Below are 20801 nucleotides of genomic sequence, written 5' to 3'. Positions count from 1 at the left end.
GTGTTCTGAATACAGAAACAAACATGAAACTGAATGGCTAGTGAAAAAGAGAGACTTTCAGCAAACAATTAAATATAGATTTACACATGTGAGGTGCAAAGTGTATCTAAGAACAATTATTTATCCTACTTTTTAGCTTCTCATGATGATTTTCTCATATCATTAAGGATTTTTACTTATTGCATTTTTAAATTATAACAGTGGAAACAAGGAGAAATATTTTAACTTAAATTTAGACTCACACACCTCTGTGTAAGAGGTGGGAAGAGGGGGTCTGAAGGAACCTTACTCACCTAAGAAGCAGACAAAAACCTGGATTCTGAACATAAAGGCACAGTGTTCCCAGGTATCCAGATTGGTACCTCTATGATGGCTTCACAAGAGATGAAGGACATACGATCTTGCTGTTTGTAACCAAGATCCCGATTCTTGTCCCTCAAGTCTCACTGTGACCCCAGAGATTCAAGAGAGTGTAGATGCTGGAAATGGATACAGCTTTGGGTAACTTTATCTTTACTTACTCAGCTTAAGGAAGAAATCCCCTGTACATCCAAGCCCAGTTCTTAACTTTCCTCTCTAACATATGCAGTTACATGGCTCTGGCTCATTCCCCAAATGACCTCCAATTCCCATGTCAGGAATCACCCTGACTTGGCTTCTTCAGCCACCTGTCCCAGTCCCATATTTGCCTCTGCTTCCTCCCCGCAAATGAACTCAGAATGCAGATGCAAGGCTGCAATGTTGTTCCTCATCTTTGGAAGAAGCTGGGTTGTAAAAAAACATCTACTCCTGCTCTGCCATCCGCATCTCCTCTCATTTCTCTTCCCAGCCCCCACATCCCTCTCTTTCTAATTATACCAACGAGAAAGAAGATTAAAAATTAATGCCCTGAGGATGGGAGTCAGAGATATCATTATTGTGATTCAAACCCCAGGCATGGAAGAATCTGATCCAAGCTTTGGGAGCAAAGTAGCCTAGGATGGGTTTTGGAAAACCTTGATTAATTGTAACCCACCTCTAGGTAACCAGGTATTTTTTCCTGGTGCTGAGGTTATAGGGGATGCCACAGAGTGTATCAAATGAAATTCAAAAAAAATTTCAAGTAAAAATGCAACTTGTAAGGGGTGTCTTAGACACACTTACAAAGGTTTAACCTAATCCCTACATGACAGGGTCCTGCATATTGTAATTTAATGTGTGGAAAGATGAAGTTGAAGTAGTTATTACAGGATTGCTACATAAAGGGAGATTTTGTTGTTTCCACTGACTGTACTTCTGAAACAGAAAAGTACACTTTCTTCTAGAAAGATGTGCAGAACACAAGTTTAAACCAGAAGGAATTTTATGTGACCTTCAGTTAACCAAAAGGAAATTCAAATGCAGTAGCAGCAGCCACCCACCCCCATCCCCATTTTACTCCTCCAATAGGCCTCTTACAGGGATTTTTGCAAAATAATGCAAGGGAAACATATGATAAGAATTATAATAGATATCATTTAATACTTATGTGCTAAGTACTGTGTTAAATCTTCAAGTACATTATATCTCATAATCCTCACCAAAAGTTTTATTATTAGCATCCTAATTTTCATAATGAAAATGGAGAGGCTAGAAAGGTTAAATAAATTATCCCCTTAATAAAGTCTCAAAGTTATGTGATTAACAAATACCAAACAACCTGGGTGACATTGCTGCTCTTTCTCCCTCTAGTTTAAAACCATACTTCAGAGAGTTTAAGAAAGGAATAAATAATGACACAGTATAGACCAATAGGATAAAATTAAGTCTAAAGAGATCAGGTAAATAAAAGGGCTTTAACAAATGTGCCAATCCTGGATCTCTACACAGGATGCCAGTGGGAGGGCTGGCACTGCATACCACTTAGCATTAAATTTCATCCTTCTTTTGTGCTGAGGACTCAATGATTTGGTTTCTGGAAGCCAGGTTGGGATAGAGCTGCAAAGCCAAAGTAAATTCAGTTTACTTATGTTCAGAGCTATCCTTGTGCAATTTACATGAGTCTATCAAAGAAATGGAGAATGGCCACCTATGAGGGTGCCTGAATCATTGTTCAACTTCTAGCGGCTTTAAGGACCAAAAATAACCCAACTTTTCCGGCATCATTAAAATCAGGTCCAGAAAAATGTCAAATTGTCTTCACTGTTGAAAATTAAGCCAAAATAAAAAATATCAGCATTCATTTCTGCTGATTGAAGAAGGCCGTTTTATTCCCTGGAAAACAACCCTAATACAGCCACTGTGGGGGTTAAGGTTTCATGAATGTTTGGGAAACGCAATTCAGTCCATAACAGCCAGCATCCATGCCAGCTGCAGCCCCCCCAAAAGGCCACATGGTTCCCCTGTGAGCTGCTTATTTAGTCCTCTCTTCAGTGTGCCTTTCACTTGGCCCCTTATAGGCAGAGCTCACGTTCCCCCTCCTCCAGAGAAGTCCTCCCTGACCTCTCCAAACCAGAAGGATGCTTACCTAATAACACAGTCACTGCTGGTTGAATTGCCTCCCCCAAGACACTGGAAGTGCCCAGAAACAGGAGACAATATCTAAGCTCATCATCATGATCCCAGTGCCTCATGCTGTGGCTGGCTGGCACACAGTAGGTACTCAACAAAGTAGGATGAATGAATAAATGAATGAATGAAGACTAATCGTGCTATCTCACATTCTCTTCATTGAGATGAAGGCTGGGAATTGGTCTGACCCCTTTGCCATCCTCCCCCCTGACCCTATACCTGAGTCAGGTCTCAAAGCTTACTGAATGGAGTTGCATCTGGCTACAGTCTCTCTCCTTTCTTCTTCAGTGATATTTGAAATGTGCTGTGGTAGGTCCTCACTGTCCATCCTAAGCTCTTGCTTAACACTCCCTTCATTCATGTAAGGAAGACAGGTGGGCCCTACAGGCAGCAACCTGTCAGAAGGCAGATCAGTTGTAACTAACTGCTGCTACCTCCAGCTCCAAAGGAGCAGCAGCAAACACTGGCCCAGGCCAGGAAACAAGCATTTCAGCTCATCTGGGGAGCTGGGGCTGAAGCCTCATCCTCACCTAACATGTCAGTATCCATCAATCCAGACCCCTAACCACACCTTCAATGCCCCAGAGCTCATATCACTATGGCCAAGGAAAATCCCTCTAAAGTAGCCCAGCCTCACTACTGGCCTGGGATTGACCTTGGGGACGGTGGTGGCATACAGCCCTGACTTGCTGAATGACATAGGCATTGTTCCCGGGTAAACAAAACATCTGTAAGATGTCATACAGGTACCATGCAGGACTGAAGAAAGAGAAATGGAAACAAGGGAGCCAGCCAGGAAACTATGCCACCATCCAGGCAAGAATTCCTGGACCTTAAACTAGGCTGGTAGCAGTGAGACTAGAAATTCCACTATTGATTGAAGAAGGCCATTTGATTCCCTGGAAAGCAATCCTAATCACAGTCACATTGAGAGTGGGAGTGTGTGTGTGTGTGTGTGTGTGTGTGTGTGTGTGTGTGTGTGTGTGTGTGTGTACATACTTATGCATGGATGCAAAGATGTTGGGAAAATAATTTTTAATTATGGGCAAGGTAAAATTTCAGTGGGTTCCTGGAGTCTAGCAGACAACATCAGTTGTGGAACCTTGGAGAAGTCCCTTAATCACAGATTTTACATCTGTAAAACAGATTAATAATACCTACATCATGGGTTTGGGATATCTAAATGAGATAAAGTAAAAGGCGTGCTAGTTCCTCCCTTGCAAACGGGTTGCTCAATACATGTTATTTACTTTCCCTGTCTTTACCCCATTGATCTAATTTTTTTAATCCTTTCCAAAAACTTCACTAAATCTAACCACTTGTGCTTGGGAAAATTAATTTAAAGCACTTGTTTTCCTTCTACATCTAAAAGGAATAACAATTGTCCTGTTTCCACTGGCACAAACGAAGTGCAAAGGCACTTCTACCATGAGAAGCATTAGAAGGTGTCATTACCTCAAGTCACTCCATCCAGAAGGCTGCCAGTCCCCATCAGCCACTGATGCATTGAAGATTGGCAACATCTGAGATTCATCCGCCTCCATTTGGTAGGTCTAGTCACTAATGCAAATCCTCTTGCTTCTTCCTTCAAATCATGACTTCAATATGCCTTTTTCTACTCACCAGACCCAGTCTAGACTTCCTTCATCAAATGTTTTGATGACTGGAGAGAACTCCTAAATGTCCCCTTGAATCTTATTTCTCCCTCCTCTCTCTATGAGTAGACAACATATTAAACCTAAGAGGATCAGATTCACCTCATGACCACAGGGAAAGAGGAATCTCAATCCTATAAGTCACATTCATTCATTCAACCGATATTTACTAGGAGCCTATTTCATGCTGGGGATGAAAAGATGGACAAGACCTCCTCAAGGAGCCAACCATCTGGTTCAGAGATGTGACATGTGGGAAAATGTCTGGGACATAAGGGGAATGTGGTGAACTCCTACCCAGGCTGCACTTAAGCAAGGTATAGAAACAGGAGGAGGATCCATTCTACATGGAGGATAAACGAGGAGTCTGGGAGTGAGGGCCTTCTGGATGGGTGGGCATGATACATAAACAAAGACTCAGAAATGGGGGGAAATGTAAGGTCTGTTCAGGAAAGAGCAATCAGAGCTTAACAAGAAGAGAAGATCTGGGTAAGAGAATAGGAGAATATAGAAGTCACAGTAATCCCACTTACTGAATACTTACGTGCCAGGCACAGTGCTGAGCATCTTGTAACCTACGTACCTGTAAATACCACTGGGGAAACAGCTCCAGGAGCATACAGAATGCCTCCAGGTTTAACACTGAGGTCAACGAGACTCCAGTGAGATTCTAACTTTCATCCATTATACCCTAGAAGTCAGTGATGATGTAAATTGCCAAAGGCTAGAGAGGATGGCTTCTTCTGAAGGAAGACATAGTGGGAAACCACTGAGTAGGATAACAATAGCTGGACTCTGGGACAAGTAATCTAGCCAGGAGTGGAGAATAAACTTAAGAAGAAGAAACAGAAACAAGAAAGCCAGCCAGAAGGCTGTACCACTACTTGGGCAAGAATTCCTGGACCTGAAACTATGGTGGTAGCAATGAAACTAAAAAGCACAGACAGGCGCCAGATACACGTGACACAGGAACAAGTAGGGCCGATGACTGGATGAAAAGGTGGTGGGCCTGTGAGGTGGGAGAAGGTCAAACAATCCTGAGTTGCAAACCCAAGTGACGAGGAAATTGGGAATGCCATTAATAAAAATGAAGACAAGAGGCTGATGGGGCAAATATGATAGTATATTACCCTTTGAAGGGCAGGGCTTGGCAGATCCAGAGCAGTTCAGCCAACCCTAGAAATTTTAATTACACTAAGCCCGAGTTCACACTCTCCAAAGACATTTTTAAAAACTGGCTCCAGGAAGCTTTCATGCTGAGAAGTTGACAGCTAGGAGAATATTCAGACTGAACCATCTTTGTCACTACTCAATCATCAAGCATCTTAAAAAAAAAAAAAAACCAACAATTCTTATTTTACAGTGTTCATCCGCTGTGGGAAACCTCTGTCTGTGAAGGACAAACTTCTAAAGAAGAGTAGAGAAAAATCAATCAAAAAGTCATTCCCTTGACTGATCAATAGGTGTCTGTCAGGGAAATTTTACTTCTCCCATCTATGCTAGTTAAGTAGGTTCTTAGAGCACTGAACAATACTTACCTCACTGAATTTCTCTATGCAGAAGCCCCCTGTCTCCCCGGCTTTTTCCTCACTTCAGCACAGAATTTGAATCTGACAAGAGTTAGGGATGCATAGAGAGCTACCATCTATATGTGGCACCCAGGTAAGTCTTCAAAGGAATAGGGAGGAGCTTTGAAAGCTCTGAATGATAACCTGTCCTGGCACAGGGGACAAGTGGGCACATTCACATCTGAGAGCTGCCTCCTGATCTTCCCACAGCCAGCCGCTAAGGTCTCTGCTCAGAAGACACCTCCTCAGGGAGGCATCCCCTTATACCAGCTAAAGCTCATCCTCTTGGGGCAAGAGAAGAGGTCTAGATCTTAATACCTTATGCATCTGTGGCTGCATAGGTGTGTATGAGGTAGAAAAATTCATCTTCATTGATTTGTAAGCTTTAAAAGTACACACTTTACTGAATCTAAGTTATGCATCAGTTAAAAGGGAAATTCAAGAATAATCATAAATATGAAATGTATACCTCTCTCACTCACTACACCAACTTTGCCCTATTAATTTTCTTTAGAGCATAGGCCAGTGTCTGGAAATAGATGGTGTAGTTATTTGCCTGTTGTTGGCTCTTCAGAAAGGTACTGTCTACCACAGTGGTCCCTAGCCACATGCAGCTATTGAAGTTTAAACTAATTATAACTCAATAAAATTTAAAATTTGGCCACACTAGTAACATTTCAAGTGCTCCGTAGCCAGATATGGCTAGTGGCTACTGATTTGTACAGTGCACGAATAGAACATTTCCATCATTGCAGGAAGTTCTGTTGGAGAGCACTGATCTAAAACATAGGCTTCAAGAAAAAAGTAGCTTTGTATGTCTGGTTTATATTTAGCTCTTAGAAAGGTGCCTGGCACAAGGAGGCAATTCATAAATACTTCTTGAATAGATGAATACTGGAATTATGTAATATCAAAAAACAGAGCCCAAACCAAAAACCTGGAAACATCCTAAATATACATCTATAAGGGATTAGTAATATAAATTGTGGCACTTCTACAGTGTAACTCTATCCAGTGACTAAAAGGCATGATTTGGGTGTGTATGTAAGGACTCAGACAGATACCCACATTATTTTAAATGACAAAGCAAGCTTCCTAAAAATATGTATGGCATGAATCCATTTTATTAAGAAACACAAACCAAAAAAAGTCGAGAATAATATGTACGAAACTGTTAATAGCAGTCACTGCTGGATAGAATTAGAGAAATGAGAAATTTATATTCTGTATTCTTCTATAACATTCAGATTTGTGATGTGTATGTATTACTTGAGTATTTTTTTAAGGATTTAAAACAAAATCACATGCAGCCCTCTAAGAACAAAAGGAAAAAAAGAAAGCCCACATTGCAATCTATCCCAAGGATATGTGGAACATTTCTTAAATATTTATCAAGTGCCAAAGTCGTTCCCAGCTATATTCCATTTAATCTTAATAATATCCCTATAATAAAATCCCCATTGTCCTATGTTGAAAATGTAGACTCTAAAAATCAGAGAGGTTAAGTAGGTTTCCCAGGGTTGCACAGCTAGCACACAGCACCATTGGCATTTGAACCCAGGTCTCTAGTTCTATAGTCCATGACGCTTTTCACTGCAGAAGGTATATGCACGTACCCACAAACAGCCAGATCCTATTTGGCCCTAAACTAGCCATTTCATCCATATGAAACCCCGAGCAATCACCAAGCTACAACCAGGTGCATGAGAAGTGGCTTTTCCTTCTTGGGACATTGGGAAATACAGCAAAATTGGATCTAGCTAGCCCTCTGCCTTGTCTCTTGACTTATCTCACAATTGTCTTTCGCTAAACATCTCTTACACACAGACAGAAATGCCAGGAGGATCTGGTGCCAATGAATGCTTGGTAACTTAAGCATGCTGGTGGAGACTTCCCAGCTCTCCAGCAGATGCCTCGATTGTGCCTTTGTTGGATTTTCAGCCAATCCCCCCTGAAGAGGAGTTTTCAGCTCACCCGAGGTATATGAGCCAAACACTGTAGAGTCGCCTTTCAGCTTCGTGGACAAGACATTCCAGGCTGCACGCTGAGAGGCTTGTTTAGCTTCACACTTGATGCAAATGGGGTGTATGTTTACCCACAAACACACACATGCACACACCAACAGAAGCTGCTGCCGCCAACAGAAGCTACTGCAGTGGCGGTATTTCTAGAAGCCCAGAAACTGTACTCTGGGCAATGTGGAACTCGATCACAATGCCTATCAGGAAAAACAATCTAATTCTTTCTACACAAAGTTTCAACCACAGCCCAGAAAATTCAGCAGAAGATGAAATGTAATACTCTGTTAAGCCTTATTTTGCCAGCGCAAGTGAGAGCTCACCCAAGCATGGAGATTCATTAAAATGGATCTTACATATATCATTATAAATTTAATAATCGCCATGACGGCTAGAGTTCAAGTTAAAATGAATGTCAGCTGAGCATGACCAATTGATGTTACCCCAGCTGCCGCAGAGCCTCACTTGGGGTTATATTCTACTTCCAGAGGCTCCATAGTACATGTGGACCCAACGCAGCCAGAGCCAAGAACAGATGGGAAATGCAGACATCTACACCTAGCCAAAAAGAAGCCATCATAATTGCATATTATCTTGCTGTACCAGCCCAATTAAAATTGTCTACAGTGTCAGAGGTCCCAAATGTTCCTCCACTAAGTGTCTGGATACCAAACTTGGCTAATACTTAGTCAAATGCAATCAATCCTGGGTTCTGTTCACAACTATTATTGATTTTTCTCCTATCTCTCTGAAAGCTTCCGTAGAAATAGGAGTAGACAGGTCTAGTAGGTTATACACTTAATAAATCAAACACCACAAAACAAATCCCACTTATCTAGGTTGCCAAGATAGTGGGCATTCTTCCCAAATTATAGCGACAGCAGTTTCGGAAATTGAATTTTTTGTTAAGAATGGAGTCAATATTTATAAAATGTTTTTGATTATTTTTATCCTTGGAAAGTCAGAGAAAATGCAATACAAAATCCTTTTTCATACACACACACACACACACACACACACACACAGAGAGCCACATAAAATCATAAGGAAGAGTCAGAAGGACAGTTTTCATCTCCATGTGTATTTCACACTGGGAAGAGTCAATCTTTGAGACTCAGGAGGAGAGGGATACCCACACCACTCTGAAAGAACATCAGAAGTCTCTTTTTTTTTTTTTTTTTTTTTACCATCCACAACATTTCAAAGGAAATGTCAGAAATTATTTTCAGTTCAACAAAAATTTGGACTCCGCTAGAGCAGTATTTAACCCTTGCCACGCCCCAGTCTTAGCTATGCCCCAAGAGTGAGAAGATGTAGCTTCAACTTTCTTCCTAGACAACCAACCACCCTATGCTACTCCACAACGCGTCTGCCTTTTAAAGACAAGTTGAACTTTAACTGGTAGACACAGGTCCTGGGTGACTGCAGCTTTCAGACCAATGACAGCAAATGACCTACACTCAACAGGCCATTTTAAATGGCTGTGACATTCTCACGGATAGGGCCAAAGAGTGCAGTAGAATATGTTTTTGATCCATAAACACAAGAGCCAGACAACCACACAGAGAATAATTCAAACAAAACCTCCGCTGTCAGGAGCAACATTTCCAAAAGGTGCTAAGAGTGTGTGAATCCCGAAGGGGGCTTCAGTACAAAGAAACTCATATTGGACTTTGAGAACACCAACATTTTTTGTTAACTCCCTCAGTTAACGCTTATAAATCTTTGCCTTTTTGGCTGCCAGGACTGAATTTTTTTTCCCTTTTCTTTATCTTTCTTCTTGCCTACCAGTAAGTCAAGACACCCAGCATCAAGACATAGCAAATCTCAAGCCACCATGCTACCTCCTTCCGGAGAGAAAGACAGACAAGCATGCTCAATGATAACCACCTATGCTCTCTGAATCACACTTAGCAATTCCAGCACCATAATCCAATCAACCAACAAAGTTCTGCCACTTACCCTCTTTTGATCTTCCAGTCCGTGGATAACTGGCTTTCTCTTCTGCTGCTGGCTGGACTCAGAAACCGATTCCATTTCCCAGAAATAAAATCCTCTCTCTCCTTCAGCGATGCTTCCAAATCCACAGGGGAACAAAATAACCCACACAAAAGTGATGCATGCAACAGCCAGACAGAGTTCCCGCCAGCCAAGGAAATAAGCACCACCTCTTCAAAGGTCTTCCTGTCTTCTTAAAATCCACTCGGGAACCTCACTCGGCACCGCTGCCTTTGCAATGAGGGTGACTGCTGCCGGCATCATGAGAGCTAAGTCTTGGGGTTTTACTTTAGGTCTGAGACTCGCTTCATGAGAGCCCAGAGGACAAATCTGGGCAAAGACGAGTCCATATCCTAAGGCACATACCACATTACTGCCCCAGAAACCCTTTCCTTCACTGTCTTCTTGGCACAGATAATTTATATGTCAATAACAATGTAAATGGGCATTTAATCCACCAAGCTGATAACATCCACATCCCTCTCTGGCAGCCCCTGACTCCCATAAATCACTGCAAACACTGCGCGGAAAGCCGCCCCTCATGGCTCCTGCAAGCGTTCATCACAGCGGTGGCTCCCCTCCTGGGCTGTCATCTTCCTTCATGGTGTAAGACCCATACCTGAGGAGAAAATGTTCAACAGTCAGATTTGTCTTTTGTAGAAAAGTACAGATTTGAGCTGTCTTTCCCACCATCTGGAGCCACATAGTGAGGCCTGAACCAAGCAGCAGCCGATGATCGTTTTCCAAGCTCCTCTGAGCACATCCACGGACAAGCAAACTCCAGGGGCCTCACGGGCTCCCCACTTCTCACGTTCTGGAAATAAGCACACCGGAGCTGGAAATGAGTTATCTTTCAAACTTCCATGGGGTGGATGATCATCATCATCATCATCATCATCATCATCAGAGGAATAAGGCACGAAAGTATGAAGAGACAGGGAAGCAATGGTCTGTGAAGCACAAAGCATCAATATTTTCCCCCCAACTACAGCTGCAGGAGGCAGTGTATGGCAGGCGAGACACCAGGGTCCTCAGGGAGGGTGAGAAAGAGCAGCCGAGATTGTCTCAGGGCCGGAAAGCAACTGCCTATGGAGCCGCATTCCCTGCCTGGGAATCTGCAGATAGAGCAGACACTCAGTCACCTCCTGGCTGACGTCACAGAAGCTCGGAGGGACAGGGAGGGAGGAGAGAGGAAGGGACCTCTGCACCAAGAAAAATATTCACACTTGGTACACCCTCCCATAAATAGTCCAAGAGGTGGGGACATATCTGAGGATCCTAGGAAGATCATGCACCAACAAGTAATTATGAATGCCTCCCCCCACAACACCAGCACCATCAGGAAGGAAAGGAATCGGGGGTGGGGAGCTCTTTACTAAAAGGCACTAGTCTTGCCAGCATTTGTAATGAACGCACTAGCCATTCTACAATTCAGGCCATGCCAGCCTCCGGGAGAGCTGTGGCCAGATCCGGCCGCAGCGGGTACTAGACAGAAACCCACAGACCCTCCCTTGCAGCTGTCCTGACTGGTGGCTACTTTGGAATAAGGCCGAAGCCATCCCCTGTCACAAAAGGCTTCCGCACAGCTCAGTGCCAAAGCAGGTTAAGAGGCGGACATGAGACTCGGCCACAGAGGGCTTGTGAGGGGGGAGGAGGAGGAGGAGGAGAAGGACTAGCAGATGCTTGGGAGAGAAGCAGCAGAGGGGATGTGACTTCACAGGTACATCCCTCTTAATTGAAGGCTTGTCCCACACACGTGAAACACTCGGCCAGAACAGATTTCTGCAAGTGAATTCCCAAGTCACAGATGTTCTGAATTTGGTAAGAATCAGTGAGGAGCAGAATGTTCAGAAGGTTATCTTGTGTACCCAAGAGTGGGTGACATTATAGACAGAATGACTGAAGCCCTCTGCTGACCCAGGAAGTAGCTGAGCTTTTAGAAAAAAGTAGATACTCTCTTTCTGCTCACCACCACTATCTCCACAGCCCCTTCAAGGGATCCTTTGCAAAGGTGAAACCTCAGAATCATTCTTTTTAGCTCCCGACCACAATGCAAGTGAACTCTGACAAACTGGCTATACGTATTACCCTTTTCTGAATCCAATTGAAACCTCAAACTAAAAGACTCAGGCAGACCTAGGTTCAAATCTCAACACTGCAGCTTCTTGGGTGACCCTGAGCCAGTAACTTAATCCGAATCTCAGTTTTCTCATCTATAAAGTGAGGAGAATGATACCACACAAAATTGGAAAGATCAAGATCACCTATTAACACAGAATAGGTGATCAAATGATAATTGCTAACATGTACTGAATGTTTGCTATATGCTTAGTGCTAGCTACTGCTTCACATATTCATTTATTCAGCACATCTCTGTTAAGGGCATGCTGTGTGTCACTTCTTCTGCTTCAAATAGAGATGTTTAGCTTTGTATTCGAGATGAGACAACTGAAGACAAGAGAGGTCAAGTAACTTGCCTAGAGTTACACAGCGAGGAAGTGTGGGTCTAAAATTTGAACCCAGATCTGACTTCAAAGTTCCTGCTCATATCCATGCTGCTCTGGAAGGAGTACTGTTGTCTGACTTTTCACAAGCAGGCTGAGTTCAGAATCTACACTTTTCATAGCTACTGGCCCTCCTCGTGAATAATAATAAAAGAAAAAAAAGTCCGGTGCCAAAAACGGTCTCCTGCTTGGAAGGCCTTCTCCATCGGGGCTGCCTCATTGACAGCTCTGGGCTTTCTCTGTATCTGAGAACAGCTCGGCACTCTGTGCCAGGCCCCTGTGCTGGAGCTCCCTCCTGGGTGAGACCCTGTCACATCCCATCACACCAGCCGGCGCACACGCCCCAAGTGCACATGGGGACAGACGCTCTCGCCACAGAAATACCTCCCAACCAGCAGGAAGTGGGAGGATGTTCAACACCTCCTGTGAGCCTTTTGTTTTTTTCTAGGAGTCAGTCTCCACCAGTTCTGGGGCTGTTGCTGTCCTTGTGCTGGAGCCAGAGGGGAGAGAGTCACAGGAGAAAGAGGAGAAGCAAGGATGCTGTTGTCAGCTAGCTAGCTGCCACATCCAGTCTATTTCCTGACTGGGCAGAGGGGACTTCAGGAGAGTATGCCCTGATGTAAAAGCTCTGGTTTCCTACTGCCAGAGAAATCTCAGGATGTTTAAATACACTTGAATGAAAATGAACTGAAAGAAAGGATTCAGGGAACATTTAACTGAATTGTTGAGAAATGAACATGCTTGCTGGATTGATCCCTAAATGCAGCAATGGATCAGCAGCTTCTCCTCTCTGTGTCATAAGTCAGTTAGGAGCAGCTGCAAGGGAAAGGAGAAAAACAAGAAGGCCTGGCCAAACTGCACCATAAGATGAGTGGGGAGCATTGAGGGCAAGCCCTGGCTTCTCCTCAAAGTTCAGAAGACAAGCCCACTCTTACTGAAGATCTTCTGAACACACTGCCAAGACCTTTTCCTGCCTGGTACAAACAGCCTCCAAAAGGCTTCAAACTCCCATTCCACATCTGCCCAAATCCTTCTTCCTCTGGGCAACCACCCCGGGGTGGGAGGTTGGGTGGGACGGAGGTTAAAGACAGGTTTGGAGATATAGCCCAGTACATAGATGGTACAGGAAAAAGCTTCCTAGTCTTAGAGGTAGAGGCATCCTTCAGAGGGACCCGCTGAAGTCCCTTCCTGCAGTAAAACTTCATTCCCTGTTAAATGCCAATTTAGGATTCCAGGTGCCAGACAAGTCACAGGCCAGGCCTTCTTAGGTATAACTTACTCCTTCTGCCGTGGGTGTTGGAATTGTGAGCCCAGCTTTGGCAAAATATCCTTAGATTTTCCCAAAGTTTGCAAAATCAGGCAATGCCCTTTTGGCCTTTTCCTCACTCCTGTCCCTCTCTCCAGTGGCTGCCGGGACTGGGGAAACTGGTTTTTAAATCTGGATTAAAGGTTGGAGGGTTGGGGGGCCTCACCTGTTTCATCTTATACCTGGAATTAAGCTTCTAAAAGAAGGGTGCATCTAAAAGAAGGGTCTTTCCAATGGCCTAATGAACACTTATCACCAAAATCGCATTTTTAATTCGCCCTTGGTGTCAATAGGGGAAACAGAAGAGCTTCTTGGAAATCTAGCTTTTCATTAATCAATCAATAAATAAGTTACATAAGAGGTATGAAAGAGAACCAAGGAGGCATGGTGGTTTCTGGGCTGAGTTTCTAATCTAGGGGCTTTTTTGCTCCCAAAGGGAGCCCGTGAGCCGGCCACTTCTGCTAAGCCACAGGGGAGGGAGGGCAGACCCAGCCGCCAACCCTGGCGCCTTTATCTGTGCACTGCGAGCGAGCGGAGCGTGCTCCCGCCTCTTCCCTGAAGAAAAGAAAGGATCACACACAAAAATAAGTCACTAGGGCCCCAGCTGGGCGACGCGGGCTGCCACCGCCGCCGCCTGAGTCCCTTTGCAGGCAAGAAAGGAGCCGGCTCAGCGGAGCGCACACCCGGGAGGCACCGCGGCTCCCAGTGCTCGGGCGCCCCCTCCCCGCCCGCGCCCTAGCCCGCCGCCCGCAGCTAACCGGAGCGTGGGAGAGCGAGAGCCAGGGGAACCGCAGGCCTGGCCTAGTTGCCCCCGGCTTGGCTCGGATCCGATCCACCTACACCACCCCCACCAGCACATACACACGTATGGACAGACAGGCACAGCAAAGAGACACAGACCGACACAAGCACAGCAGATACTCGCAGACATGCAGACAGACACACATACAGACTTACAGACGTACATCCATATACACAGATCACAGAAGCTCAGATCACAAACGAGGAAGCACGCCTCCACAGAGGGACCCGCGCAGACAGGTACTGGACCTACATTCGGAGACAGACGTAGCTAGAAAACAGAGGCGCAGACAGAAAACACACGCGCTCATAGATACACCTAAAGACTAGCACACAGAGAGGAGGACACACAGACCGAAAACACAGAGACGCCGACAGAAGGATCCACAAATAGCGGTATTCAGACACAAGCACCTGGAGAGGGCGTTCACAGACACCCATGCCAACAGCAAACACAGAGGGACCCAGATGCGGGGATACACCCAGAGACACAATCACGCAGAGGGGAACCCACAGAGACACGCAAACAAGACAGTCAGAAACACAAGAACACGCACAGGAGGTGGCACAGCCTCAGGCACGTACGCCCAGAGGGACACACACCCACTCCGGATGGGGGCGTGCGCAGTGTCGCTGGAGGCCGGGAAAGTGCGCCCCCGAGCTCGCAGAGCAGCCTCGGAGCACTGCGCCGGGCGCCCAGCCCCGCATCTGCTGGGGAAGAGTTTCCCAGCGCATCTGTGAACAAGGGCCCGCCGGCCGTCATCGCGCACGGGTGGCTATGCGTCCGCTGGCCCGGTATCTATGCTGCGGTCGGGTGGCTTGAGAGGCCTTGGCCCTCGGTCAGAGTCCCGCAGCAGAGGTGTGGCCCCCGAGCCTCTCAATGAGGGGCCGGCCCTCTCCCCAACGGCAGTCCCCACCCTGCTCTGGACCCCGGAGCTCAGCACAGAGCATCCCCAAGTCCTCTCCTCCTTGCCCACCCAGTTGCACCGCAAACTTTCCCAGGCCGGTCCCGCCTCCGGGCAGTCCAGCCAGACCCGACCTGGGGGAGGCAGCATAGGGAGTTCCTACCTGCGCCCACACCGGCTTCGCGGAGCCGCCTCCTCCAGCCGGTCTCGCACTGCACTCCGGCCCGCGCTTCTCAGCCGCGGCCGCTGCCGCTGCAGCCGCTCCTTGCCCTCCCGTTACCCGGGAAACCGCCTCCTCCTCCCTCCCGCCAGCCAACCAGTGCAGTTCACATGGCGCCTCGCTGCCAATCGGCGGCCTCGCCACCCCGGTCCCCTTCCAGGGTCCCGAGCCCTTTCCCAGGCTAGGGGACCAGAGAAAGAGAGAGGGTCTCTCCGGAGCTGCTGCTATTCAATGGCAGACCTGCCAGGCAGAGACATGCCAATCATGCCTGCTAACGCCCTTCTTCTGTGGGACAGACGCACCTGACACTTCAAGGAAGACCTGCATCGTTGGACAACCTGAGTCAGAAGATGCCTCCGGGCACCTGGTTCAACCTCCCACTAAATCCAGGAATCCCCTGGACAGGAGCCCATCAGGGAGCTGTCCAGCCTGTGTCCAAACACCTCTCTGGATGGAGCTCTCTGAAGCTCCCAAGACAGTGCTTATTGCCTTCCGGATTGTAGAGCTCTGGTTGACAGCAAGCTCTTTCCAACACCGAGCTGAAATCTCATGTCAAGACCCGTTTCTGCTTCTTGGACACGCAGAACAAGGATCCCTGGGCCACCTAACAGCCAGACCTTCTGTAACCTAGAGGGCAACACATCCCGTCCCCAAGATTACCCATCTCCGGACAGTTATTCATTCTTCTTACCTTACCCAGGGCCATTTTGGAATCTGGGAGGCTTGTGCTCCCCATGTCCCTTATCTCTCTTTCATGGAGTGGCCTAGTACATAAGTGCCCACATTAGAGGATATCAGGAACCCAGTACTGCAAATAAGACTTGAACTTCTGAAAAAATGTTCTCTCCTCTCCTAAGTTGAGGTCAGGTCCAAAGAGTAAAAGGGGAGGCCAGACATGTCTGGAGAGGCACTACCGTGGACATTTCTCTCTTTCCACTCCGCCTCCAATCCTATCATCCGATCAAAACTTGCCCCACCACACAGGGTGCCCAAGGTGAGAAAGCAAGGAGTCCTATTGGTCTTGGCAGGAGAGAGTCCTGGCCTTTCCAAAGTCTCCAGGGGCCACCAGCCTGCAGGGCCTGTCCATAGCCACAGGCAGATCTTCCTATACCACCGTCTGGTGAAGACCAGGTGGGTCCAGCATTCTCAGGGTGTTATGTACACAGACATCCCATTAGAACAGGAGGTCAAGACACACACCAAAGCAGAAGGCCAATCCTGCTGCCAGGCCCCTGTTTGGGAGGCAGGAAGAGATTGGGGCTCAGGAAGGGAGCTACACTTGTCTGGCGTCAGAGCAGGAGGGATTGATGAGGACCAGACAGTACCCAGCTGGATCTCTGCCAGCTCCAACCATCACTCTCCAGGTCTGGTTGTAGGAAGGGGACCCAGCTGTAGGATGAGGGGATGGCAGAGGTGAGGGAATTGCAGCTGGGGTGGAAGCTCATGCTCACTCAGAAACATTCACATATATTACACTCCTGGGCCCTGTCCCAGAGGGGCCCATTGAGACTGCTCACAAGACAGAGCTACAAAATAAAACCCATGCTCTTTCTGAGCCAGTCAGCTCAGAGAGGCTTGCAAGAAAGTCTCTCTGAGCTCATGCAAGGAAGAAAATCAGTAGGGTCATGGTAGGGAAGTGACATTATGAACCCAGTCATAAGGAGTGTGATATAGTTAGAAGAACACAGACCTGAGTTAGACAACTTGGGCTGAAATCCCCTCTCCACCATCATCAGCAATGTAATCTTGTCTCTGAACCTAGATTTGCTCATCTATAAAATAGAGAAGTTAATATTCCTCTTCATATAGACGTTATAAGGATTTGATGTGATCATGGATGAGCACAAACTTTGTAAATAATAATATATCTTACAGAGACAGACTTTTATCAATATGCCCACTTTGCCCCTGTGATGGTTAATTTTATGTGTCAGCTTGTCTAGGCTATAGTATCCAGTGGTTTTTTTTGTTTTTGTTTTTTTGTCAGACATCATTCTAGATGTTTTGGGGAAAGTATTCCGTTAGATATAATTAACATTTCAATCAGTAGACTTTGAGTAAAGCAGATTATCCTTCCTAACATGGGTGGGCCTCATCCAATCCATTGAAAGCCTTAAGAAAAAGATGGATGTCCCGAGGAAGAAGGAGTTCTATATATGTGTATATTCCATTGGTTCTATTTCTCTGGAGAGCCCTGAATAATACACCCCCTTCCTGGAATGATGATGATTTGCCAGGCAAATCCAAGGAGCAGACACAACCAGGTGGTCAAATCTGTAGCCTGATCATGAGCCTGGAAGTCATTGGTACACATGCATATGTTTCCCCAAGCCCAGTACTGGTAGGTGTTGTCTTATTTTTATAGATGTTTTCAACCCAACACTCTGTGCAACAATCTTTCACCTACTAGGGGTGGGCAATCTGGAGAATATTTTTCTAAAACAGCTACCTTTCTCTCCTGCCATTATGCCACGTGCCTTAGTCCCCACCTGCATGCTAGGAGCCAGGAGAGCAGAGTCTTGTCCATGGAGATTCTGATCTCTGTTTCTCTCTCTCTAATTTTCTCTCTCTCTCTCTCTCTCTCTCCCTCCTTCCCTCCCTCCCCCACCTCTCTCTCTCTCTCTCACACACACACACACACATATTGTGATCCCAAGTGAGAGTTGCAGTGGCAAAGACCTTAACACCTACTGCCAACAGCAAGACAGTTTTTGCCTCAATAAAGGATGACCTATTTTTTAAAATTATAGCCAATTACCCATGTAGGATCCTAACCCCAAACCTGACAGTATCACCTAAAGATAGGGTTACTTCAATTTCAGATATTGAAAAACAGGAATCAGAGTATAACCAGGTCTCCCAGGGAATGGAACCACAAGCCTAGGGACTGTAGAAACTCCCTCTATGGCTTCTGGGGGAATGCACCTTATCTCCTTTTCTGTTTACTCACCTTCCTCATGGCCTAATATGACTGCCAGTCTAAGTGTCTACATCAGGATCTCTCAGTGCAAACACCCAATAGAATTTGCTCACAACCTCTGGAACTTAGTTCAGATTTTCATGAGAGAATCTGATTGGTTGTTGACCTTTGGGACAAGTCAGGGGGTCAATCAATGGTGGCAAACAAGAAAGGGACTTTAGAATGGTTAAGCAATGTCAGACATTTGTAGCACACAATAAAAAGAGGACAGGCAAAAGTACTTACTCAGTGTAGCTTCTGACTCCTAAAACTGAGCCCCTGCTGCTCCTCAGTTTTCTTGTCTTCAAAACAAGAATATCCGTGTTGCCCTCCTTCAGAGCTAGGGAATATCTGAAGCAAGTGTATGTGAAACACTTTAGGAAATTAAAGCATGTCCTTTCTTTCCCTAATTTAAGGAAAATCTTCCATCCAATCTTGAGAAGACTTGAGGAAGAAGTAACCAATCTTAGAATTCTGGTAAGCAGACACAGTACTAGATTCAGCTTAGACACTGTCTTACATGAGCTGGGCATCACAGAGGTGAAATCTTAAGTACAAAAATGTTCTCTCATGTCTTTAGCTCTCTCTGAATTGGACACAGAGTCAGCTGACCAGCAGACCAAGAAAGGAGATGAAAAATGCATTTTCAACCTTTTTTTTTTTCTTTTTGGACTGGTGAACTTTCATTACCTTTGGGGATCCAAATCTAAGAATTTTTCCCCCAAATACTTGTCAGAATTGGTTGTCTTCTGCTCTGGAATCCCATAGTTCTTTGTTCCCATCTCTTTTATGGCATTTGTCATGTCATACTGTAATCATCTCTTTTCATATTTATCTCCCTTACTACTCATTCATTCAATCATCATTCACTCACTCCTGCAATAAATTGTATTACTTAATAGACATTCTGAGATAAAGTAATGAACCAGGTAGGGAAGGTCCCGCCTCTCATGGTGACAGTGGGAAAAGATGGGAAATAAATAAATATTTAACCCAGATAATTTGAGAGAATAATTAGAGCTAGGCAGAGAATAAAAATAAGATGATATGAGAATGACAAGGTGCTACCTTCATTTGGGTAGTTGCAGGTGACTTCTTTGAGAAGAAGAAATTTAAACTGTGATTGGTGAGAAGGATACAGCCATGCAGGATCAAGGAAAAGAACATTCCAGAAGAGGCAGCTGCTAGTGCAAAGGCCATGAGGCAGATGGCAGAACTACAAACTTGCTGTGCTCATGGAGCAAAAAGATGGTCAATGAAATTGAAGCATAGTGACTGAAGGGAAGAGCAGTGCAGGATGGATTTGGACAGTAGGCAGAGCCAGATCATATAGAGCCTGAGCCCACTGAAAGGCAACTAGATTTTATTCCAAGTGCTGCTAGAAGCATGGGAGTTTTCTGCGTTTGGAAGTGACCTGATATGATTAAATAGATCACTCTGGCTGCTTCATGGAGAATTGACAAGGATGGAAGCAGGGGGTTCACTTAGGATGTGATTACATAGTTCAGACAAGAAGTCCACTGGACCAGGATGGTAGCAAATGGATGAAGTTGAGGAATACTTTGGAGTCAGAATCAATAAGACTTTCTAATGGATTGGAGGTTGAGGGAAACAAATCATGTATATCTAGATTTTTTTTACTTGAGTCACAAAGAGAGCTCCCTCAATGCAGAAGTTATTTCTTGTTTCTTTTCCTACGCCCCACTACTGGAAATGAACCAAGCACATGAGATGCCTATTAAATGTTTGGATGGATGGATTAGTGAATCCTTTAGAAATATCTTGTTCATGTCATCCTGGGAAGAAACAAGCCCATCAGAATAGCAAGCACAGGGGAACATCCACTCTTTCTCTATCCTATACCCCTTCATGATGTCATCTTTATCCTCACCCAACATCTTTCTCTTCCTTTAAGACTTAGCTCAATTAGTCTCTTCCAACATGCCAAACTAACCTCACTCTATATTCCCTCACCTCACCCTTACCCTCATACATACCACTTGAGTTTATGGTATATTAAATACATATGATTATGCTTTCTTGCTTCTTCATTCATGTATTTAATAAATTTTATTGAGTGCCTACATATGCCAAGAACTTTCATGTCTGTCTAACATATCATTGATGAGAACACACAAAGAATCAGGAAATCTCTGAGAAGTCAAAACAGATGATGCCAAGGTTTGTAGGAAAGACCATAGCCTTCCCAGGTCCTCATTCAGGGTCTGATGCTCTTGGTTTACTCACACTTTAAATGGGTTCAGTTAATTCATTTTCAAGCCCACAACAAATTAGGTCCCTACCTAACTGGGAAAACTGACAACTGTAAGAATTAAGG

General features: G+C 45.3%; 1 protein-coding gene across 3 annotated transcripts in view; it reads right to left on the bottom strand.

The window, feature by feature from the left end:
* The window catches only part of NAV2 (neuron navigator 2), a 775852-nt gene extending 760301 nt beyond the window's left edge, over positions 1-15551 (bottom strand). For all 3 annotated transcript variants that reach the window (XM_055356422.2, XM_063711041.1, XM_063711042.1), the window contains exons 1-2: positions 15448-15551; positions 9733-10387 (exon numbers count right to left, since the gene is read on the bottom strand). In XM_055356422.2, coding sequence (XP_055212397.2) covers positions 9733-9807 — 75 coding nt within the window. In that variant the 5' untranslated portion in view covers positions 9808-10387; positions 15448-15551. The remainder of the gene's footprint in view (positions 1-9732; positions 10388-15447) is intronic.
* Positions 15552-20801: the final 5250 nt, after the last annotated feature.

The sequence above is a fragment of the Gorilla gorilla genome, chromosome 9, assembly GCF_029281585.2.
Source record: "Gorilla gorilla gorilla isolate KB3781 chromosome 9, NHGRI_mGorGor1-v2.1_pri, whole genome shotgun sequence".
In the NCBI taxonomy this organism is placed as follows: Eukaryota; Metazoa; Chordata; class Mammalia; order Primates; family Hominidae; genus Gorilla; species Gorilla gorilla.
The sequence above is the reverse complement of the archived record's forward strand: the minus strand, read 5'-3'. Positions and strand labels throughout refer to the sequence as shown.